At 44.7% G+C, this 24,215-nt stretch overlaps 5 protein-coding genes across 11 annotated transcripts; 4 read left to right on the top strand and 1 right to left on the bottom strand.

Annotated features, from left to right (window-relative positions):
- Nucleotides 1–6: 6 nt before the first annotated feature.
- LOC120819146 (elongin-B) lies at nt 7–3,486 on the bottom strand. The gene is made up of 4 exons (XM_040176298.2): nt 3,229–3,486; nt 2,315–2,449; nt 1,975–2,083; nt 7–1,429 (listed from the first exon to the last, which is right to left on the bottom strand). The coding sequence occupies exons 1-4, from the start codon at nt 3,229–3,231 to the stop codon at nt 1,317–1,319; spliced, it is 360 nt and encodes a 119-aa protein (XP_040032232.1). The 5' UTR covers nt 3,232–3,486; the 3' UTR covers nt 7–1,316.
- pkmyt1 (protein kinase, membrane associated tyrosine/threonine 1) lies at nt 2,592–6,912 on the top strand. 5 transcript variants are annotated; one of them, XM_078103584.1, is made up of 8 exons: nt 2,592–2,920; nt 4,019–4,438; nt 4,708–4,945; nt 5,064–5,340; nt 5,430–5,536; nt 5,630–5,802; nt 5,886–6,106; nt 6,243–6,912. In XM_078103584.1, exons 2-8 carry the CDS (start codon nt 4,064–4,066, stop codon nt 6,625–6,627), a joined length of 1,776 nt encoding a protein of 591 aa, XP_077959710.1. In that variant the 5' UTR covers nt 2,592–2,920; nt 4,019–4,063; the 3' UTR covers nt 6,628–6,912. The 5 variants fall into 5 exon arrangements, with proteins under 5 accessions (XP_077959710.1, XP_040032136.2, XP_040032135.2 ...); XM_040176202.2 differs by lacking the exon at nt 2,592–2,920 and adding an exon at nt 3,369–3,517 and having other exon boundaries at nt 4,034–4,438; XM_040176201.2 differs by lacking the exon at nt 2,592–2,920 and adding an exon at nt 3,369–3,517.
- Nucleotides 6,913–7,219: 307 nt separating this feature from the next.
- Nucleotides 7,220–11,740, top strand: LOC120819795 (uncharacterized). Its single transcript, XM_078103802.1, has 5 exons — nt 7,220–7,361; nt 7,613–7,811; nt 7,902–8,613; nt 10,515–10,705; nt 10,821–11,740. Exons 2-5 carry the CDS (start codon nt 7,622–7,624, stop codon nt 11,738–11,740), a joined length of 2,013 nt encoding a protein of 670 aa, XP_077959928.1. The 5' UTR covers nt 7,220–7,361; nt 7,613–7,621.
- LOC120819129 (sesquipedalian-1) lies at nt 11,675–15,340 on the top strand. 3 transcript variants are annotated; one of them, XM_040176272.2, is made up of 4 exons: nt 11,675–13,059; nt 13,374–13,478; nt 13,804–14,107; nt 14,469–15,340. In XM_040176272.2, the coding sequence occupies exons 2-4, from the start codon at nt 13,398–13,400 to the stop codon at nt 14,885–14,887; spliced, it is 804 nt and encodes a 267-aa protein (XP_040032206.2). In that variant the 5' UTR covers nt 11,675–13,059; nt 13,374–13,397; the 3' UTR covers nt 14,888–15,340. The 3 variants fall into 3 exon arrangements, with proteins under 3 accessions (XP_040032206.2, XP_040032207.2, XP_040032205.2); XM_040176273.2 differs by having other exon boundaries at nt 13,018–13,324; nt 13,450–13,478; XM_040176271.2 differs by lacking the exon at nt 11,675–13,059 and having other exon boundaries at nt 13,359–13,478.
- A 1,685-nt stretch (nt 15,341–17,025) lies between these two features.
- mylpfb (myosin light chain, phosphorylatable, fast skeletal muscle b) lies at nt 17,026–20,531 on the top strand. Its single transcript, XM_040176289.2, has 6 exons — nt 17,026–17,168; nt 17,787–17,885; nt 18,918–19,098; nt 19,248–19,326; nt 19,420–19,468; nt 19,560–20,531. The coding sequence occupies exons 1-6, from the start codon at nt 17,166–17,168 to the stop codon at nt 19,662–19,664; spliced, it is 516 nt and encodes a 171-aa protein (XP_040032223.1). The 5' UTR covers nt 17,026–17,165; the 3' UTR covers nt 19,665–20,531.
- Nucleotides 20,532–24,215: the final 3,684 nt, after the last annotated feature.

Raw genomic sequence — 24,215 nt, 5'->3', positions numbered from 1 at the left:
AGAATCTTTTAAGAAATACACTTTTATTTAGTATTTTATCCCCAAAACATTTTTGGGGCACTTGTTGCCTTTGAAGTTCCCAAACGTTGCTCCCCAGGTTTGCTGTATGCAAGATAGTTTAAGGGGATTTGTTGAAACAAAACAGAAATGCAACATGTGAGCAATATAATAAAATGAATGTGTTAAACTGCATTCCAACAAAACGCCTGGATTTCATTTTGTAAAAACCCAGTGGGTGAAAGACATTATATACAAAAGAATCTACTTTGGACTTTTTGACGTCACAGCAAGAAAAGCACAAGCGTAAATAATGAAATTCCCAATTATTCAAAATGTCTGCTGTGATTAAGCCTTCTAAAAGCCCCACGCAACTTATTAGACAGACCGCTTAAATCCTATGATCTTCAATAAATGTTAACGTAATCCTGCATTTAAAAATAATAAGAATTAAAAATCAGCCTGCAGTGTAAAAAACAAAACAGGAAGAACTTTTAATTATGCAAGCTCACAATTACAGGCAATGTTTGTGTGATTAGGGGAAGGTCCCGCATAGAAGTTGGGGACATGTGGTGATTAAGTTTTAACGACAGAAAACCCTCCTCCTGTGTATCCTGTGTGTCCTCGGACCCAACGTGTCCCCCTGTTGTCCCAGGAGCTTTCTGTGAAACCGACCAAGAGCTGACGAGTACTGAAATCAAAATGATGACACCCAACAACGTAGAATCATTATAAAGGCTTTCTTTCCTGGTATGGAATCAAATCAGAAATGTACAACAGAATCACACCAAGTAAACTCAGCAGTTCACGGTTAGTCTGTAAAGCCTTGGTTTTGAATTTTCTTCATGCAGTTCGCCAGACACACCCGACTCTTTACCGAGGCTTGTTACTTCTAGAGCACTGTGACACACAACTACACTTTTCCAAAATATTAAAGACAATAATTATAATAACGCTCGCTCACTCGCTCTTTCTCACACACACACACACACACACAATCCAAACAAACACATTCACTCGGGAAGTTTAGCCAGTTGGTGCTTAAGAGCAAAGTCAAGGAGCAGAACGTGCTGTGGAAACTATCAAAGAGTTTTCAACAAAAAAAAAAAAAGAAGAAAAGAATGGGAGACGTTGGGATGACAGCGTGACGGTAACATGGATAGGCTCGGTTACCTATAATGTCCCCATCCATCAACGTAAATTATATTACATTATCTTCCGCCCTGCTACTTCTCCACTGCAGTTAATCCACACACACCCACTTCCATCCTTCCTCCCTTCGCTCCTTTCCTGTCCTCGCTCCTTTCCTCTCCCCGCCATCACTGCACGGCCTGCTCGTTGGCCGTGCTGCCGGAGTCCTGGGGCTTCATCACGTCGGGGAGTTCCGGGGGGCTGGAGAAGGCCTCGACGTGGAGCTGTTCAAACATCTCATCTGAAGGGCAGAGGACATTAGGGAACCATTAGCTGCGTCGAGACAGGTCGCATGGGACTACGTGCGACGTGTTTTAAAAGACGATGGCGTGTCTGCATCGGATTTGTCGCTCTATTGAAACTCTAGGACTTTTGAACACCGCTGCAAAACCATGTGCTCTCTACTAAAAAGTTGCATAGCCAAAGGCGAACTCAGTAACACACACAAGGTTAAGGGACGAAGACTGATGTGGAATCAGAACAACAGATTAAAGTAACATTATTTCATAAGACCTTTGAGATGGCAGCAAACACCACAGATTGATATTTAACAAAAAATAAATGAATGATGAATAGAAAAGAATCAGGAAGAACATTTCCTGCCAGGCGGCTGTATCACTCCGCCAACAAATCATGTTTCAGTTCACATGTGTGTCGATCATTGAATCCCTTTATCAATCGGTCCAGATGGACGTATTTGGCCCTTCTTCAAACCAATTGCCCCTCGGCGTCGCCCCTGAAACACCCCCAATTCTCAGAAGCACACAAAACCCAGACTGAACACACCATTTACGCGGAAAGCCAGACCAACTGTAGCTGGCGCTTGAGGTCTGGCAGTCTGGTTGGTGAATCCACAGTCTCCAAGAGTTTTGCTGTCGTCTAGCGACTGGTCATCCTGTGGGCAAAAAGTTGAAAATGTCACAGGATCCACTAATGGCTTAAAATGTAGGGTTTTAAATCGAAGATCAAGATGTACATGTGTGGTATTGCAGAGGAATGTTCGAATCACCTCTTTGGAAAGACGACTTACAAGCCACTAGCATCCCTTAGACAGGATCGTGATGCTATCAGATGTGACGGGACTTAATTAGTTAGGCATCACTGGCATACTTGTTACCAAACTCACTTTGTACAGCCGCTGGTCTTCAGGTGATCTCTTAAGGATTCCTTCAACAATACGCTTCAGCTCATACACAGTGGTAGACTCCTTGGCATCCGTGAAGATTGTGGTCTTGTGACGCCGGATCATCAAGAACACGTCCTGAGGGAAAGCGTGGGCAGAAATATATTATTATAACCTGTGTCCAAGGCAACTTGATTTGGGGTTTTAACCTTGTAGATGAGGGTTAAAAATTGGTGGAACTGATGTTGCTCCCAAATCGAGACTGGCAACACATAGTAGACCTCGACCACTTTTTATTCAAAACAACTTTAATCTTCGTATAACTAATATTTATGACTGCATGTCACGTTAGGCTGAGCTTCAGTGTGTTAATATGCTTAACGTGTCAGGCAAGTTTAGCAACACTACCGACAACCCGTTGGTTCATGAGCTGACGTTACCGAGAACCGGCGAACAGTCTATTTAACGTTAGCTGTTAGCTCCGTTAGCATTACGCAGCCTTGTCGTGTTTGAGAGTAAAACAGTTAAATGACAGTTAAAAAATATACGCCGGAGTGTCGGTCAGACGATGGCCGTGGGACGTGCGGCTGACCCGACCGGCCTAACTGGGTTGGTTGACTAACGTTACATCCGTTCCGAGGTTAGCCGAGCTAAAATAAAAACAAGTTACTCTGCGACTCTCGTTACATCTTACGTTATCGCTAGCGCTGGATGAGAAGGCGAAGCTAACGTAGCGACGTTAGCATCGTTAGCCTGCTAGCGAACGTAAACGAGAACACACACACATGCCTATAAACGTCGCCGTCGTGTGTTACTACAGGCGCGAATGTTTTTGAACGAAGCGCTCGTCGTTTATTCCGTGTTTGTATCCAGGCATCGAGGTAAAAAAAAAAGACCGGTAAGAATAATAAAGTTACCATTTCAAGTGCTCAGCTAGCTAGCCAGTTGCGCCAGCCCTGTGTAGTGCAGCAGAACCCCAGACTGCACCGCTTGCGGAAATTGCGCAACTCAGATGAGCGTTCCGTATTCACGGAAGGAAAGTGCGCAGCGGTGCGTATTTTTTTTTTTTTTTTGAGAATTTGGCGCGAGGTCTCGTTATTTACACGTAGCGTCTACGAGCGGTTTGATTTGGACCCCCGACTCGCTGAGCCCTACTTTGTTTTGTTTTTATCTCTGAAGACGGTCGATCCTAAACAGCGGATTATGGTCTGTGTAACGAAGTCCCTTCACGTGATTCTACTCTACTAACCAGGAACTGTCAACGTTGTTTCCCTGCGGTTCAGCTAGCTAGCGAGGTTACGTTGTCGTGTTGTTTACTCGGCGCGGCCGAAGTTAGCCGAGTTGTGTTTTTTACGGCGAATTCAGCAAAGTCACGTTAACTGAAATGAACACTGGGGTGAAACTGACGTTATCGCACGTGTAGGAGTTCCCGTGGATACAGTCAGTTGCGCCACATTCGGGTTGTACCTCCTGGACCTGCTCTGCAAGTGAGCCGAGCCTCAACGGATCGACGAGAATGTATCGACGATACGTGTTTCAGACAATCGGATAACCCGTCAAACGAGTTATTCAGGATGTCAGATGTATCAAATGGAGGATGAGTGTCATGCAGCCTCCACTACTTCCTGGTACCACAGTGCAGTTTGGTGCCTGGGCCTTTGGGTTTTTATTGCAAACTGACTTTTACTTTTCTTTTGAATGTTGCAGCTCACTGTCTTTCAGGAAAGGAGGTGAATAAAGGGGTCCGGCACCATGTCGGTGACAGTGGAGACCACAGTGTCCAGAGTGCCGCTCCCCCTCCCGACCCACTTCTCCCACGCAGAGCAGTCCTTTTCCCTCAAGAAGCGGCGCCTCCCTTTTTCCTCCTCTTCCACGTCCGACGCGTCCTTCTCTTCCCCGGCCCGGCTGTCGCATTCTCTGCCCCCGCTGCCACCATCCAAGGGGGGCCCCCCGCTGAGCCGGATGTTTCCCCAGCATCTGTCCCCTTGGACCCCCCTGTCGCGTTCCCTCAGCGAGTCTCCCCCTCCAGATTCGGAGTACGATCCCAGCAAACAGCAGTCCTACTTCAGCCAGTGCTACACTAATTTGGGCCTTCTAGGTAGAGGATCCTTCGGAGAGGTCTACAAGGTAAGAAAAGTTTGTATATGTATGCATGTTCCATATGAATGTGGCGCAATTGCATTTAATGAATCACATGTTTCTTTACATTAAGGACTTTTTGTATTTAATTTTCATTTTGTGAGTATGTTGCCATAAGACGCATACGCTTGACACTGCTGCCTCCATACGAGTCTGTATTATGAAGCTTCGATATTTAAGCGGTTTATTCTTTTGCTTAGTTTTTCATTTCTTCTAGTCCTGTTAAAATATATTTATATATTTCTTTTTTCCCCCAGGTGGAAAGCAACAAGGACGGCCGTCAGTACGCAGTGAAGCGATCCGCTCATCGCTTCAGGGGCAACAGTGACAGGAACCGCGGCATGAGGGAAGCCAGGAACCACGAGCGCCTCTGTCCTCACCCTCACATCCTGAATTTCGTGGCGGCGTGGGAGGAGTGCGGCCGACTGTACATCCAAACAGAGCTGTGCAGCACCAGCTTGCTCCTCCACGCCGAGAACAAGCCGCCTGGCCCAGGTATATATATATATATACATATATATATATTAATTAAAAAGACACGGGTAAATTGGCCCAGATGTCGTATCACGATAGTCTTGCTCCGGACGCGCTGACCTGGCTTTTCGTTTTCCAGATGAGCCGGCAGCCTGGGCGTACCTGTGCGACCTCCTCTCAGCGTTGCAACACTTGCACTCTCGTGGTTTCGTGCATCTGGACCTGAAGCCCGCCAATGTCCTCATCACCGACTCTGGCCGTCTTAAGCTGGGGGACTTTGGGCTGCTGCTTGAGCTCACACAGAGCACGGCGTCCGCGGAGGGCAAAGCAAAAGACGACGTCCAGGAGGGAGATCCCAGGTACATGGCCCCCGAGCTGCTCCGTGGGAAGTACGGCCCTGCTGCAGATGTTTTCAGGTACAAACAAAAATGAAATGACATGATGAGATGAACTGATTGACTCGTTTGAATTAGTTCCCAATTATCTTTTTTTTTTATTCATTTAGTTTGGGTGTTTCTATTCTGGAGCTTGCCTGCAACATGGAGGTTCCAAATGGTGGCGAGGGTTGGCAGCAGCTCCGACAAGGCTGCCTCCCCTCGGAGTTTACCGGTGGTGAGACGCAATTTCTTTTAACTCCTCCGTAAATTGTTCCGTTTACCTTTTTTTTCTTTTTTTTAAATCTATTTCTGCTGTCTGCATCCGCAGGCCTTTCAACCGAGCTTCAGTCGGTGCTGCGGATGATGCTGGCCCCGGAACCGTCGGACAGGCCGACGGTCTCCGAGCTTCTCTCCCTCCCCTCTGTCAGGAAACACCGGTGGAGGAGGCGCATTTATCTTTTGGCCGCCGAGACCGCGCTGACACTGGTCTCCTTCTATCAGGTTTGGCGTCTTATTGGACCTTGAAACCTAAATTTGTAAAACAAATGCGAACGTTGCATTTTTCTGCTCTCGTTCTTTCCTAGCTGGCAGTGCGCTTCGGGTGTAGACTCCTATCGTACCTTCACTGGTCCTTTGCTCCTCACTGGACCAAGCCGTTGCCCTCGACTCCTCCTCATGGCAGCTGGGACAAGGATTTAACCCTTCCCCTCAGCGCCATGCACGCTGACTCGGGGAGCCCAGAGGACGACGCTGTGTTTCTGCTGGATCCCACAGAGCCGGAGCCTTCCCCCACCTTCTCACACAGGTAGGCCCTTGTTTTAGAAAATGTAGCTAATATATGATGTTATATAGTATAGAAAACTCCCTTGACACCTTCCCTAGCTAAATGACATTTATTAATTCCCTGCTTACTGTTCAAGTTTATTTTGTACATTCCGCAGGGTTAAATCTAGACTGTCGGTGGAAAGCACGTCCACTCCTCTCCCGCATTCCCCTAGGCGCTATCGGCAAAGCCCCGCCCACACGCCCACTCACTCAAATCCGGGCGATTGTTCCTCCTTCAACTCGGCGCACACCCCTTCCAGCATCCACTCAAATGGTTCGTGCCGCGCGCTGACCCCCGCTGCGAGCCCCACACACGCCGAGCTTTATGCGGACCGCACGAACAAAAGCGCCACGCGGAGCCGCCAATCGTCGTCCAACAAGTCCTCGCGGCGAGGCGCTCGCAACTGGGTCCGGACCGAGGAGGCCGTGCCGCGGCCCAACTTTGAACCAAAGAACTTGCTCAGTCTGTTTGAGGATACGGCTGTGGAGGGACAGCCGTGAGCACAAAGCCTATAGTGAAGAGGAGCTTGTGTTTGAATGTACCTGAACGGTTTTTGCCATATTGTAATAGTCTTACAACAGCTTCTTTTAATGAGTATTTGAAAAATATATATTTTGGGGGAAATGATTGAATGTGTAAGCAGACCTTGAAAGCACTTTTTTATGTTTTTGTAAAGGCAATCTGTCGCTGAAATGACCTTGTGTGATGTTAAATAACTTATCCGCTGTGTGTACTCATCAACCTCATGAGGTGCAGAAGAAAAATAAAACATAGAGGGAATCAAACTGAACATGTGCTATATGCTTCAGGCTGAAGGAACTTCAAACATGTAGAAAGAAAAACCTGTGTGTGGGAATCAACAGCTTCCCACAAGCAAGCCCGGGACTCAACACGAACCCAGAGGTGCTGGAGTAGATTCAGACCTGTTCCAGATGTTTTCGCGCCCTCCAGTAGATGGCAGCAACGCATTTCACGCGAGAGTCCAGCCCCCATGACAACAGGAAGAGGATGATGATGATGTTGGTGGGGATGTTTTGTGAAAATAATTCCATCTTTAGAGATATTTTCTATGCGAAACCGTTATATGATCCTGCTCCGCTTGGTTATCTGTGGAACACATAGAGACTGATTTGGAATATCTGCGCGTGTTGTAAACAGCGAGCGTCTTCATCTGGACCGCTGGACGACCTGAGAGTCATCAAGGATTGCGACACCACATTGCATTGGGTTTAAGGTATGCTGCTGGTCCTCCAGTCAGGTGGCATCGCCGAGGCACCAGTTTGAGCCCTTTAAATAGTGAGATTTTGTGTTTTTGCGCTCGCGCTTATTGGGGATGAATCTGTGCGCTGCGCTTATATTTCTCGTATCATAACAAATGAGCAATTTGATAGATGCTACAGATCTGTACTATTTGGTGTCCTGCAAATATATATGAATCAACATACTCGGATCGGCACTAATTATTTTATTTTTTACAACCGTCAGCCAATAAAGATGTCCAAAATCGAGCGTCTGAATGCCCGGGTGGAGAAGCTGCTGTCTAAGGCTGTGCAGGAGGTTCTGGAGGTGGTGAAAGAGACCGTATCCGAGTACCAGGAGAAAACCACGAGAACCCAGAGAGAGAACCAAAGTCTGAAGAGGAGGCTGCAGGAGCTGCAGGAGCAGATACATCTGGAAAGCAATGGTAAGTCCCATTTTTATTTTATTTTTCTTTAACACTGAAAAAATGTCTTCCAATGTGGTTTGCATTTTCAATTTTTGTATTGCCGTGCAGGAGTTGTGGCACGAACGTCGATTGCATCGCAGCAGGATGACGCTGAGCTCCGTCTGATAGAGAAGAAACCGAAAGCAGAGGATGACTTCGCGGCGGTCTGCGAAGACCTGGAAGCATCCATCTCATCGTCAGCCACCACCCGCCTCTCCCCCACCACCCGACCACATGTAGGAGGCGACGCACTGTCCAATCCCCACCACGTGGGCTCTATCACCATGGTCACGATGTCCGAAGACGACCACAAAATGAAAGCAGAGCCTCTTTTGGACGAAGGAGCCGCGCGCACCACCAATTGCCTCTATGACGCGACGGACGCGGCATCCTGCCAGGGACCAAACCCAGAACCTCCCCACGCGCACCCGGGTCTCTACGGGGGGCAACGATACAACGACACGGAAAAACAACAACAACAACAACACACAAAAACGGGCGGCCCGCGCTCGAGAGCGTTCCAGGGGACCGAGAGGAAACCCTACAGCTGCGCGCTGTGCGGGCGCACCTTCAGACACGCGGGCGACTACAAGAAGCACAGCAGGGTGCACACCGGGGAGAAGCCGTACTGCTGCTCGGTGTGCGGGAAGCGCTTCAGTCAGTCGGGCTACCTGACGGTGCATCTGCGCTACCACACCGGGGAGAAGCCCTTCGGCTGCGGGCATTGCGGCAAAAGTTTCAGTCACTCGAGCAACATGAAGAAGCACCAGCAGACTCACCTGTGAAGCTTTCGCTTTATGCATTTATGCATTAAGCATAAGAGTGCGGGCTGTTAGTGGTGCGTCTGTTTGAGAAAAACTGCAAAATATGAGTCAGTGGATTGAAACATATTGAACTTTGATATTAATTAATTTGAAGGTGCTGCTAAATCTAAACATTTCCATAAACTTCCCCTGCTTGGTGCTGGGTTCAAAGGTCAGTCAACACAGCCAGATGTGTCGCTTCCTACTACATACTTTCTTACAGCTTGTAAAAAAAGTAAGACACACTGCCAGATGACTGTGATACAACATATTGACAAATTATTTCATTTATTTCATTTTATTGATATTGGTTTATGTTGTTGGTCAAAATAGAAATGTTATTATTACATATTGTTATGTGGTTTGGTTAAGTGTGAGCCTGAAGAACACAGATCAAACCCAGTTCACGGCTAGCTTGATCACAAACCGCAATAAACGTGTTTCAACAGTCTGTGGACAGATGTGTGGGCAGACGTTAATGTGTGAAATGAAAATATAAATCAATTTCATTTAAAACCTTTGTACTGAATCCTTAAGTCTTCTGCTTCAAAATTTCAGGAGGCAAAGTAAAGACTGACTTACTCTACATGGATCAATGCGATCTTTCCTGTGGAGAACATGCCAGGTTTCTATGACACATTCAGTAGGTGCAGGTGTGCAGACTGACAGACTGAACCTAGAGGACACTGCTGGCATGTAGGAATAAACCCGTCCTCTGCTAAATACATCCATAAACACCATTGCACTAATGTAACCTATAAAATGATCAACAATGGCAAAGCTGTGAAACAATAAGTGTGATTCAATAAACCAGCATGGACTATAGGTGAGGTGTGTGATGACAGTTCATTTACATACATTTCCTAATATCTTTATGATGGCTAAAAACACACACATATATACATATTGCTTTGGGTATCACATGTCAGTAGCCGCCTATATATATATATGACATAATATTTACATAGAGGTGCAAATCGATTAATGTGGTGAAACCCCATTTTATTTTGAAAATTTTCAGATTCACACAGCAGATGTACTTCCGGAAGGGACGAGCTGTTATGTTGCGTTCAGATTCGGGTTTTGCTTTTTCGTTTGCATTTTTATTTTGTTAATTTATATTGCCTAGTTTAGTTTGTCTAAACTAAGCTTACTAAGACGTCTCGGTGACACAGTGATCACATGACGCGTTTGTTTAAAGTTGTAAAGGAGATAACGCACCGAGTTAGCTCAATTTAATGTAGCTAACGTTAGTTAGCTAGCGTTAATGTAGCTAAAGCTAATGTAGCTAACGTTAGCTCCTCATGTTCTACTGCTGACCTAACGACTCTCTAGCTTGCAGGTAGAGTGGCTCTTAACATGCTTAACGTTATTTAGACCACTGACTGTCGCGGTCATTCAACACTTGTTTGTTCTACTTATAACATATAAACCGCTTAGCTTGAAAAATAACGGGACCCTTCAGGGGAAATGCCGATCAGATTGTGATACGTAGCAAACACGTTACTTGATGTAAAGCCCCACTGCAAATACTCAAAACAGGCATGATTTCCCTGGTGTGTGTTAATACAATGTATGTAAACGTTGCATATCAAAATGATCGGGGAATTTGCATTAGAATCGCTAAATATAATTACTCGGGATTAAAGATGTGACTATTTACTGCTATAATTGAACAGTTAGTTCTTGCATAATGTGCCTTGTTAAACGCAGCAGTGCAGGTTGCAGCGATTACAAAAGGAAGTGTTGTCACACATCAGTGTTTGTGAAACGTCCTGTTATCCAGTATGCAATAGGAGTTGTACTCCGCTCTCTGTGTAGAGGATTCTGCACAAACGGTCCACAGTCATTTCTTACCCTAAGTGCCGTTTTGTTTCAGGATGTCTAAACTTGAACGTTTGAATGCCCGAGTGGCCAAGCTACTGACTGAAGCGGTGCATGAGGTGCTCGGGGTGGTGAAGGAGACCGTGTCAGAGTACCAGGAGAAAACTGCCAGAACACAAAGAGAGAACGAGAGTCTAAAGAGAAAGCTGCAGGAGCTCCAGGACCAGCTAACACGATCGAGCACAGGTGGGTAACACGTGTCATTTCCTTGAATCATGTATAATGTTGCTGTCCCGGTTGAAGCGTGTTACTCGTGAGTTTGTTAATCCAACAGTTCCTTCTTTTGGTCGTGATTTCACAGCTGTTCCACGTACAAGTAGTTCGTCACCTCAAGAAAGACGAGACGCGCCGAGTCAGGAGCAGGTTTTGATGCTCGCTTTGAGGCAGGACCTGGACCTCCCTCTCGCTGAGCAAAAGCAAATAATCAACCACAAACCTGTCAAGGATGTGAAGAAGGAATTGAAACCACAGGAGACCCACAATAACACCGAGCCACAAGCTGAGTGCAACTCGGCACAAACTACAGAACATTGGGTAGAACCAAAACAGGTGGTGACACACATGATTACGGATGCAATGACAGACCACACGTCAACCAGTGCAAACAGCGGAATCAGTGCCGTCACACCCGATGATGCGTGCGCCTCTCAGTGTAGCCCCTCACTGGGGCTGAACCCGGGGATTATCAAAAGAGAGTGCGAACTGACGGACTGCACAGCATCGGAGCCCCCGCCTCTTCAACGGCAATTCAGTGGGTGTGTGGATTTAAGCTGCAACTCTTCCCGTCAGAGCTCTGCCGGGACGCACAGGTCACACGTCGGCCCCGCGCCGCCGCACGGACGCTTGATTGCGCACGCCAAACAAGCCACACCGAGGAGGCACGGCTTTGCAAAAAGCAACAGGGGCGCGTTCGACGGGAGAAGATTCCGGGTGGAGCACTTCGGGGGAGATGACACCCACTCGTGCGTCGTGTGTGGAAAGACGTTCAGCAGGGTGGGGAACTTGAGAATCCACCAGCGGTGTCATACAGGGGAGAAGCCGTACGGCTGCATTCTGTGTGGGAGACGCTTCAGTCAGGCGGGAGACCTGAAAAAACACAAGAGGGTCCACACAGGGGAGAAACCGTACTACTGCAACCAGTGTGGAAAGAGCTTCAGTCGGGGGGAGAATCTGAAAAGACATCAGAAGATTCACATCGGAGAGGTTTTACAGTTGCAATGAATGTTACGCCAGACTCTAAATTTTTTAGACCCTGTGAAGGAAGGGACTTTGCACTTAGTTTAAGAAATAGTTGCAGTGATAACAAATATTGAAACTATTTTGGAATCGTGGTTTGTGACAAGGAGTCTCCTGCTGTCCTGGTGTGCAGCCAGCTGTGCGCTTGTTACGCCTTTAACTCCTTTTGTGCTTCTAATTGTGAAGGAACAGGGCAGTAGATGGTAATCATTTAACCACAGAGGCTAGAGCTTTACAGAGCGAGGAATGCACTGATACTATCAGTATATCGATTTTACAATCGACATACTGACATTTTTTGTTGTTTGTGGAATTTCACATCATGATGTTTTAAACAAATCTGCTTAAAGGTCCTCCACTACCATTCATTCAGTTGGTTTTCATTTTTTGTGGTCGAGAAGATTTCAGGAATTTGTGGCATCTGTCATTCTTCCATTACTACCGGTTAGGGCACCCAAAGATAGATCTCTGTCATTCTGGTTAATATAAAGAGTTCTATTTCACTGAGTAGAGACCTAATCAGCCAGAATAAGAGAAAACTGCAGGGCTTTTAAGATAGGAATGAGTAAATGACTGTCACAACTGTCAACTTATTTTTTGCAATGCATAACATAATAATTTTTCAGACAATACAGAAGGGAAACTTAATACAATAACATTTGAAATGCCTTATTAGTGTTATTGATTTTGGACTTTTCAGAATGGGGGTTGCATGATTTTTTTCAGAGTGATCGAAGCTCGCTGTGCTAGATATATTTATTGCAATTATTTTTGGTGTCAATGATGAAAGCCAGGAAAATTCTTCATTCAGCAAAACAATAAATGAATTTGTTACTACCACAAACAAACAACTGAGCGTCTCGTAAACAACACTCAAAGGCTCGTTTACGTACACACGTTTCTTGTGTCATGGCTTTATTAATTGAAAAGTAAAAACGGTAGTAGTAGAATGTTATTTCCTTGACTCTATCAGGCAGTATTACATATTGTCCATTGTCTAATGAAAAAGTCAATTATTCGTGCAGTGCACATGGCAGCTTCATCACAGCACCAGAAACATCCAAAAGTTCTTCACTAACTACTACATTCCACTACTTTACTTTTCTTAAGTATAAACATAACGCACAATATAAATTAATGGGACAAAACCTTGCACCACGTTTAGTTATAATTACTTTTGATTTTAGCCTGGAAGTGACTTCATAATGGTTTAGTGCTCTGCCCTCACCTTGGAAACCAGGAAGTGATTGACACGCGCGCGCGGAGGAGGAAACCGAAACAACACCACACGCTGCAATAGAAAGGTGAGTAACTAAGAACCACGTTGAAGAGAGAAATAGTTCTGCCTCGCAATTTCCTTCCAGTTAAAGTTAAGCGTTTTAAAAATAAGAACGAGTCGCGCTGTAAATAGTCGCGCAGTGCAGCGCGAGCGCTAAAAGACGTCACCGCCGCAAACAGCGCGCAATCATTAATGGCGCCGCGGCCGGGATGTTTCCGACGAATCCTCGCGTGCGAGTTAATAAGCTCGTTATTATGAGTTATCAAGCAGACGTAACCAGTAATTAATGGGTAAGTAACCTAGGATAAGTTGTTGTTGTTTCATATGTTGCGGTTTCAGGTCAAAGCTGCCTGTGATGTAGAAATGAAGATTCACGAAAGAATTGTCTCCTATTTTGAATCTTGCACCTCCCAAGTGGACAAAGAAGGCTTCCTCCACAAGAAGGTAGGGAAATGTAATAACCCAGTCGTTCTTCTGGCCTTTTCAATAATTTACAAAAGTGAATTGAGTTATTACCAACCAGCCTTCAAAACAAAGTTACAAACTGCCATGCACAAAAACATGTAGGATTCAAATATTACACAACCAGAATTGATCATATTTAGGCAAATAAGAGTGCAGGAAATTTACAAAAACACCAAACTTCTTAAGAGTTTCTCATTCAGCATTTCGGTTGCTTGTGTCCCCACCAACTGTTGTGTAAGAAATGAAGTAAATGACTTGTTTGTACACGGTTGAGTTAACCACAGATTGCACCATTGCCTCGCAGGGAGAGAGAAAGACTTCCTATCAGAAGCGCTGGTTCGTGCTGAAGGGGAACCTCCTCTTCTACAAGGACCGGCCGGCCGACCGGGACGTGACAGGGGTGATTGTTCTGGAGGGCTGCACCGTCCAGCTGTGCGAGTCCGAGGAGCAGTTCGCCTTCTCGCTGGTGTGGGGCGAACCGGGACTGCGGACGTACAAGTTTGCTGCCGAGGACCAGGCCGGTCAGGAGAGCTGGATCAAGGCCCTGCTGTCGGCCAACCACAGCTACCTGGCCCTGCTGGTGATGGACCTGGAGAAGAAGTACAGAGGTGAGGGACAAGACGGGCTGCGTGTCTCTTTCTGTCTGTGCGTGAGAGAAAGAAGCTTCTGTTCTGGAGAGGTCAGCTGTGTGAGGCCTCCCTGTTCATAGCCTCCATGTCACACGCCATGCGCGTCATGCCCCATGAGGTAAACGCGAGGTGATTCATTCTCGCGCCGTTCTTGAAACCTTTTGTTACGGTTTAGGCGGAGACCTTTGGCTGCCAACGGTGTTATGGTAAAGCAAGAGTCATCGAGAAAGAGTCACACCCTTTTTTAATCCTCTAATTTTGCAGCATCGCGAAAAAAAATAAAGTGGTTACTGTAAGCTCGAAGAAAGAAAAAGAGGGGTAATGTAACTTCTTTCCTCAGATGCACTCGGCGAGTTTTCCGCTGAACCGGCCAACGCGTTCGTCATGCCGAACTTCAGCACGGCGGAAGCGGGACATCCCCGGAGCGCGCGATCTGCGACGTGTCCGGCCGCCGCCGCCGTGGGAGCGGGCCCGAGCTCCAATCAGATGCTTCAACCCACGACGGTTTCCACCAAGGCGACCTGCAGGAGATCCCCTAAGCTCCGGCCCAAGAAGAGCGCCAACGTCGAGCCCGTTAACACCCCTGCTGCCCCGCTGAAGGACTTGTCGGGATTCTCTCTAAGCAGCAAGCAGGAATTCACTAGGTTGCATGAAGATTTTGGAAAGGAGGTGAAGGAACTGATTGTTGAATGGTCAAAGAAGGACCAAGGCGCTAGTGGCGTTGCTGAGGATGAAAACTTAATTGATTTTGGAGAATAAGTCTGAAATTAAACCGTAATATCAATATATGTATATATGAATTATAGCTACAACAATTGTTGTTAGGATTTATTTGTCTATATTTGTTGTGCAAGACCATACTGTTAATTTTTTACTTCTTTTTTTTTACTATTCTGTTGATTTTTGTACCTTTGATACCCTAATTTTTTACAGCAGACTTAGCCGCTCTCTAACTGCTCTTTATATCCTTGACAAGGTCCATCTGGTCTACTTACAAATTTCATTGTGTCTGGCTGAGTATCATTAGAAGAAAGAAACAATACTTGACATTTCCTCAGATCTGGCAGTGAAGTCTTCTTTGCCTGAAAGATGAACTGATTTTTTGGAGAGTCACAAGTCACTGTGACCTCACAAAACATGCTTTTTGGGGCATAACTCAGGAATTCACACGCCAATTAAGACTATAAAATAATAATAAAACATTTAAAAGGATGCGATGACCTTTTGGATTGATATGGACGTAATCTGAAACTGTTTAACCACAACATGGCAATTATGGTTTGATACTCGTGTTAACTTGATACCAGCGTTTCTGTGTGGATATCTAAATTATACTTTAAAATATTTTAGTCATGTCTCTCTACAATAGCTATTGTCCAAACACAAACAGCTGTACCAGAAGTTTGCCAAAATAAAATGGTCAGATATCTCTCATAGTATGATTTTAAACCAGGTCCTAGCTAATCAAATAATAAATATAGTGAATAACGAGGTGCTTGATGCTTTGTGGCTTGCTTGTTTTTCATATCACAGTCAGGTTTAATACTGATCACTTTTAATCAGCAAAGTAATGACTTAATTTCCCCATTTTGTGTGTATGACATTTCCAAATCCCTTTTACTCCATAGCAGGCCAGTAACAGTGGGTAAAAAAAAGGATTGGCACTTGTATGGGGGCAAACCCGGCCTTATCGAAGAGAGAATGGTGGGGGGAGGCAGGGCTATTTCAGTCTCTACAGCTGTCTTGTTTTATGGTCTTTAACAGAGCTCGATCTCTTTCACCCTCTGTCACCTTCAAGCCCATACAGGAAGCGACTGCTGTGCTGCCTACGACCTTCTTCCCTTTGGATTAAACTTTGGTTTCCCTCTTTACAAATAGCTAGGATTTAGTAATCAGCTGCAGGGTCTAGGATCAGAATAAGTAAAGACAAGGGCAACCGGTCACAAAGAATCGTTTCACATTGTTCCTGGATTCCGATACGTACCTTAGCTGCACAGTGGTGTGATTGATGGCCTTTGGAGCTCATATATGGAGTTGGGTGGGCGGGATTGCTGCTCTGTTCTAAAGCAACTATACTGGGAACCTCCAGGAGCACCCAGAATTAGTGCACCCAAATCTGCTTATTTAGTCTTATCAGAATTTATCATGCCCGTGGTCTATAAAACGGGATTCTCATTTATCCCGTTTCGCACCTCTACCAGACACAAAGCGATGAAGCCACATGAAAAATACAACAGTTTTATAAAGCAAACAGAATGTGAAAGTATTTCCTGCCACCGGTGTCGGTATTTCAGGACTGTTTACATTTCTCACTGATGCAAGGTCAGTGTTCTATGAGGCCTGCGAGTCGCGTGTCTGGCGTGCTGGAACGCGTCCAATATCCATCAGGCAACTGTTTTCAGGTTTCATGACTGTTTATAAACCCGGCTGGCCACCAGTGATCTGGTAGCCGCCGCGGACCACAGACTAAACCTATCAAGTAGCCAGGTGATGACTTCAGGATATGCCAACTACGAGCATACGTTGACAGCCTGTGCGGCTTGAAGCTGTTAATTGATGTTAATCCAATCCGTGTGTGTGTGTGTGTGTGTGTGTGTGTGTGTAGAACAATGAAGTAGAGTAGCCACAGCTCGTCGTCACATGTTGAGGTTGGACATAGAAAAAACAAAAATAGCCACAAAAAGGGTATCAAGGAGAGAAAGAAGACGTGTGCAGGGCCATACAGCCAGTTTGGCCATATTAGTCCACAGATGACACCAATGTCGGGACTCTGTTGGCATTGAATTCACCTCATTCCAAGACTCCAGAGGCCTATTTGGAGCATCGGTAAGCCGATCCGGCCCACCACCTCTGCACTCCTCCCCCTTTTCTCTTACTTTCCCTTGGCTCTGTTTTCCAGCCAAACCTGATGGTGTGGCTAAAGTTAGCCCCCGTGGGCTAGTATATAAGGCCCCTGGGGTCCGTGCGTACACGTCAGTCACATCTTCTTGGCGTAGGCTTCTCTTCTTGACCACCAACAACCCCAAAAACTTGAGAGATGGTGAGTTCAGCCATGTTGCTTGAAAGGGATCTAGTGATGTAGGATGTTTGATGAGAATAAAGCCTCACTGATACATTTCTTGTCTGGATTACCAACAGACCACAAAAAACAGGCTCTTGAGACGTGCATCTCAAATTGTGGATTTTGACCCAGTCTGAATTTTTTCTACTGGCCTGAGCTAAACATCTCCAAACTTGACTGTGATGAATTACTAAAATACAAGATGTTTTTGGATCACTATCATACTATTAAATTCTCAACCATTACATTTTACTTGACTCTGAATAGGATGATAGTTTTAAAATCAGTCTAATTTATTCATGGGGGAAAAAAAATATGTTTCATTAAGTTATGTGATCTCTGTTTGGCAAACACCACCAGATATGCTAAATTACTTGACTTTTATTTGGAACATCGTTTCCAATAACTACATCTAATCTTAACTACAATAGCAATGGACCAGTTACTGATACAAGCACTTTCAGTCTCCTCTGCGTCCTTTTTGTTTTTGATCTCTCATCTCCCAACAGCCGTCTGATTGTTTTTTTGCTTGAGTTTGCTGAGATCACCGCACTTTATGTCCTTGATTGATCTTTATTTTTACCTGTAATTTCCCAGGCACCCAAGAAGGCCAAGAGGAGGCAGCAGCAGGGTGAGGGTGGATCCTCCAATGTGTTCTCCATGTTTGAGCAGAGCCAGATCCAGGAGTACAAGGAGGTAAATATGTCCTTCATCACATCTCTAGAACTTCCAAGCTAAAGTTTCCCAGCATTAGATTGAGGTGTTTGTGGTCCATGTGAAGATAGGGACATTTTGTGCAGTGCAATGACTGCATGTATAATTTGACCTTTGGAGCTATAGACCTCATTGGGTGTCTGCAGAGAAGCAGGAATGTCCCTGTCACCATGACAGGACACTAAATCACATTTTTTCCGATGACAGCGGCTACATCTCCATTGGAGTCGCTCAGTAATCCTCCTCAGAGACTTCAAACACTTGTTCTGTGACCCCCCACCCGTAATGCCGCCTGACAGCTGGTGGCTGTTTGTATTAAACAAAGCAGGAAAGAGAAGCTCGAGGTAGAAAGAAAAAGAAAACATTGGAGATTCTGAAGTAGAGTAACAGGCAAGAGGAACGAAATGTTTCTGTTGTTACTTCAAGAACCTTTCTTTTCTCAACAATAACATTGCTGTTGTTCAGATTACATGGTTCTCTCAGGGACCTTTCCATACTGGTGCAAATACAAGAGAATACAATAGTCTGGAATGACACTGGGGACAGTGTCATCAGATTTAGTCACAAGACAAAAAAAGGCAAGGGGTCAGGGCGACAGCTGTAATCAATACCATCTCCTTAAATGTCGCAATGGGCTTGTCTCAAATTCCGAGACCGTTTTAACACCTTCGAAATGACATGTGGTCAACCAGCTGCCAAGTCCCAAAAGGTTCGCAAGGCCATCTTTGGTTTCACTGGGTGCTACGGACAGCTATGCGGGACGAGAGGTGGAGAACGCATCCAAATTTACACGGTTACGCTGGCAGGCTATCCCCCGCAAACAATCGTCATACGACGACGAGACGATAAGTCTCATGACCAGGACATGTGAGAAATGTGATCATCTCAATTTCCCCTGTTTTAATTGAAGGTCATGCTTTGCCAGGTTCTGATTGTCACCCGAGGCCCCAACAGATCCAACACATTTATATCTACCGACTGACCTCTCTCGTCTTACCTCACCGTCCCCGGCAGGCTTTCACAATCATCGACCAGAACAGAGATGGCATCATCAGCAAGGACGATCTCAGGGATGTGCTGGCCACAATGGGCCAACTGAATGTGAAGAATGAGGAGCTGGAGGCCATGGTGAAGGAGGCAAGCGGCCCCATCAACTTCACCGTCTTCCTGACCATGTTCGGCGAGAAGCTGAAGGGTACGTCGATGCGTGCCCTCGCACAGCTCAAGCCGACTTTGGTTTGATCTGTTACATTATCCTCACATTAGATGCTTGATATAATTCAGGATTAATATTGGATTATCATCATTGTTGTAGCTGAGACTAATTGGCGGCTTTTACTTTAGGCGCTGACCCCGAGGACGTTATCGTGACCGCTTTCAAGGTGTTGGACCCTGAAGCCACAGGCTCTATCAAGAAGGAATTGTAAGGCCTTCACGTTCACCTTCTATCACAACAGGCTTTGCTCTCTGTGTTGGTCTTTAATCCAGATAAACCATGTGATGTATTTTTCTCCAGCCTTGAGGAGCTCCTGACGACCCAGTGCGACAGGTTCACCGCTGAGGAGGTGGGCTAAACCACCTTTGCCTCTCTGATATTTCCATTCCGTCTTCACTTGCTCAGGGTTCTAAAATGTGTCTTTGTTCACTCCTGCGCAGATGACCAACCTGTGGGCTGCTTTCCCCCCCGATGTGGCCGGAAACGTGGACTACAAGAACATCTGCTACGTCATCACACACGGAGAGGAGAAGGAGGAGGAGTAAAATACACCTCTCTCAAGATCGCCACCGCCTCTTAGACCCCCGTCCTCGACCCGCCATCCACTCGCTCCCCTCCTCTCCGACCACTCGGCCCCCTCGCACACTTCCTCTCCTCCCGGCCCGCTCTTCCCGCTCGCCAGCTCACTACGAGAAAGACTTGTCTCATTTATCGAGATACTCAGTGAGGACTGAAGGCTGTGGAGGTTGTTTGTGTGTGAGCGCCGACAGGGGGACACAGGATTATTTATAATAAAAAGAAATAATCTTGTGGCAATAAGACACTCTCCCTGTCTCTGTCCCGTCTGTTGTTTCTCCTTCTTTTCCCCCATTGTTCATTCTGTCCTCCTGTGTCGAGGCCAACAGTGTGTGTGTCGGACCTTCATGCAGCACGTATGCATAACGCAGTCCAGAAGAGGCTCTTGGGGCCTGTGGTGCGCGCACAGTCGCTTACTTGAAACAAGTAAAGCGGCCTGACACATGTGGTCTGTTAGTCTCAACCTGACACGTGAGTGTTTGATGGAATTTGTCCTTCTGTCTGAGTCCATTGTAAAAGAGTGCGAGTATTGAACTATAATAGTTTTCCTACCCCGCTCTTAAATACGTTGCTTGTTATCTTAAACTCAGGATGAAAGGGAAAAGTTGCAGTGAAAAATAGGTAAACACAATTTTCTGAAAATCAAAATCTTGTATTTATCGGGAAAGAGATTGTTAAAGGCGGTGAGCGGGTAGTGATAAAATAAACAAAAAAAGGTAAAAAGTCTTTGTTTGTGGCTCTTCCACCTCCCGCTCACTGTTGTTTCCTCCTGTTGTGATCGTGTCTGACTGTAACGAATAAAGAAGAACAAATAAAATCCACCATCTTTCATATCACACTGTCTCTGTTGGTTTTAGTGGAGTGTGGATGATACTGTACCATGCACAGCGTGAAACATTATCTAGGTGAGAATTGGGCGGCCTGCTTTCGGAAAAGGATCAAAAGAATGCAATTTCTCTATGCAGTATAGACTCAATACTAACTGTGCAAGGTGGAGGGACACGATAATGGAAACACCTAATACACTAATATAAAGATTATATTGTGTAACGAGAATCGTTAGTTTTCCCAGTCGGCCTGTAATATAAGTTCTTCACAAAAGAAATCCTGTGAAGGTAAATTTGAGCAAGGAATCCTCTGCAGTTTATGCTTTTATTCCATAATGTCTGTGTTATTGGGAGCATGTTGTCCCTTATCATTGCCCCATCGATCCAAATCACCATCAATATAAACAAAAGACTGATTGTGAAATGGAATGAAAATATTTTATTGTCGTGGTTTATAAAATGAATAAGGATTTATTTAATCAGTTGTGGCTGTAAACAAATGTGACATATTCTGTGCAGGTTCTATTTTATTTGGTTAAACTGAGGTACATCATGTAATGACATTAATCATTTTTTCCCATGTTGATTTTACAGTAAAACAAATTCAAATCTGGATGGAAAATGGCACGTGTGACAGGTGATGCTGCGGCTTGTCATCTTTAACACTCGCTGCTGCACATGCACCATTCAAATCAAGAGGACCCACTAAAACACAGCTGTCGTCTTGTCATTTGACACGGAGCAAGAGGCCTGCTTAAATTGTCGGTGGCTGTAGAGTTCCTCCAATTGATCAATAAGACGGTGAAAGGAAGGTCTGGGCTTCCTCTTTTGTTACCAATACTCACAAGTAAAATGTCTAGCTTACTTAACATCACTAATGCAACAGCTCCTCTCTCTCGGTGTTCTGAACATCCTGAGGGGCTTATCGTCTTGTCATGTGCCGTTGTTGTTTCGAGTGTCTTTGCAATACCTGGAACTTTTGTGGTACTTTTGGACATATTTCAGAGAGGAAGAAAAGGAACCTCTTTGACCCCCAATGATGTCTTTATGGCAAATCTCTGTCTCTTGGATGCACTGATTTTGGTCTTTTTTACCCCATACTTTGTTTTCCTGACGAACAACGTTGACTTCAGGTTTGAACAGTTTATTTACTTCACAGCTTCACTCAATGTGTGTGGGAGGCCTCTCTTCATAACGTGCATCAGTCTGGACTGTTACCTGGCTGTCGTTCATCCCGTTACTTATCGGGTGAGAAAGAGTTTGACTCCCAGGATTCTGATGGCTGCTGGTGTTTGGACTGTGACGCTTGTTTTTGGAATTCTTTTCGTGGTTGAACACAAAGCGCGTATGACCAAGTTTGTCCCACTCTCCTTTTTTGCATTCACTCTCCCTGTTGTTGGATTTTGTGACTTCTGCGTCCTCTGGACCCTGAAGAGATCGAAACTTGGAGGAAAGGAAATCCACCCTCAGAAGAAGAAGGCTGCAAACATCATCTTCAACCACATTCTTATTACATTTCTTTCCTATCTGCCTCCATCAATTGCTGTGATGATGCACTTTTTTTCTAGCTTAGATAAGAATATACTGAATTGTCTTGTGTTGTTTCCAGCGATTACTATCACTTTAATTGGAAACACAGTTTCAATCATCCTCCATTTGATCAGTCTGGGAAAACTTGACTGGCTAAAGAATGTACCAGCTCCATAAGATATTTGCTGTATAGCATGTAGTAAGAGTGTAATACTTCACAGGCCACCATGTATATAGAGACTCTATACAATATATCCATCTAGAGTCACAGAAATTGAAAAACGTTTTCACGTCTTAGGTTTACAAATAGATGAAAAGTACTTTTTCACAGCTTAAAATAAAGGGAATGATTGATATTCTGCATAGAAACACTGCTTTACCATTTGCAAAACACTGTCTAGAAAGTATATGGTGATGAACGAGTGTGTAAAGTTAGATAGTTAGAACACACTTGCATATTCAAAGCATGAGACATTTTGACAGCGGGGAAGATGAACGGTCAATGTTACACTGACCCGGACTTCTGGCTTCCTGGCATGTAAAACGGTTGCTAATGATTAAGTGGCAAACCTTTAATTTTAATCATAAATGTTTTACACATTAGTGACTTAAGTTACATATTGTCATTACTGTTACCTCTAATGTTGTCGTTATAATTCTCAATTATTATTTGAATTACTGCAATTTCATTGCTATGACCTATTGTGTAGAGTATGGCTGTCTGTTCGCTGGTGCACTTTATTTTATTCCATTATATTTAAACTAACCTATAGCCTTATATTCTATTTTATTTTGTTTTATTCCTCTTGCACTATGTCGTCTTATCTGTCTCGTTGTCCATTGTCTAACTGTCTGCTGTTATGCACCAACTGCCAAGTTAAATTCCTTGTATTTCTGACATATTTTGGTAATAAATGTTTCCTGACCTGATCCTGAGATACAAGTCTATCAACTAACTATACATATATATATATATATATGTATATTGTGTTTATATTGGTCTGTTAGTCTCAACCTGAAAAAGTTGCAGCTAAAGAAAGGTAGAGACAATTTTATGACTTTCAAAATCTTGTATTTATTGGGAAAGAGATGGTTAAAGGCGGTGAGCGGGTAGTGATAAAATAAACAAACAAAGGTAAAAAGTCTTTGTTTGTGGCTCTTCCACCTCCCGCTCACTGTTGTTTCCTCCTGTTGTGATCGTGTCTGACTGTAACGAATAAAGAAGAACAAATAAAATCCACCATCTTTCATATCACACCGTCTCTGTTGGTTTTAGTGGAGTGTGGATGATACTGTACCATGCACAGCGTGAAACATTATCTAGGTGAGAATTGGGCGGCCTGCTTTCAGAAAGGGATCAAAAGAATGCAATTTCTCTATGCAGTATAGACTCAATACTAACTGTGCAAGGTGGAGGGACACGATAATGGAAACACCTAATACACTAATATAAAGATTATACCGTGTTACAAGAAGCTGTAGTTTTCCCGGTCGGCCTGCAAAATAAGTTCTTTACAAAAAAATCCTGTGATGATAAACTTGAGCAAGGCATGTCTGTGTTAATGAGAGCATGTTGTCCCTTATCACTGCCCCATTGATCTCAACCATCAATATGAACAAAAGACTGATGGTGAAATGGACGGAATGGAATGGAAATATTTGCATTCTCCATCCCATATAATCTAACCTGACTTCAGATGTGTTTTTATTGTCATGGTTTATAAGATGAATGTCGATTTTATGCATTTATTTAATCAGTTGTGGCTGTAAACAAATGTGACATATTCTGTGCAGGTTCTATTTTATTCGGTTAAACTGAGGTACATCATATAATGACATTAATCATTTTTTCCCATCTTGATTTTACAGTAAAACCAATTCAAATCTGGATGGAAAATGGCACGTGTGACAGGTGATGCTGCGGCTTGTCATCTTTAACACTTGCTGCTGCACATGCACCATTCAAATCAAGAGAACCCACTAAAACACAGCTGTCGTCTTGTCATTTGACACGGAGCGAGAGGCCTGCTTAAATTGTCGGTGGCTGTAGAGTTCCTCCAATTGATCAATAAGACGGTGAAAGGAAGGTCTGGGCTTCCTCTTTTGTTACCAATACCCACAAGTAAAATGTCTAGCTTACTTAACATCACTAATGCAACAGCT

The sequence above is a fragment of the Gasterosteus aculeatus genome, chromosome 5 (assembly GCF_964276395.1).
Source record: "Gasterosteus aculeatus chromosome 5, fGasAcu3.hap1.1, whole genome shotgun sequence".
NCBI classification, from domain to species: Eukaryota; Metazoa; Chordata; class Actinopteri; order Perciformes; family Gasterosteidae; genus Gasterosteus; species Gasterosteus aculeatus.
This window is presented reverse-complemented; position numbering and strand designations above follow the sequence as displayed.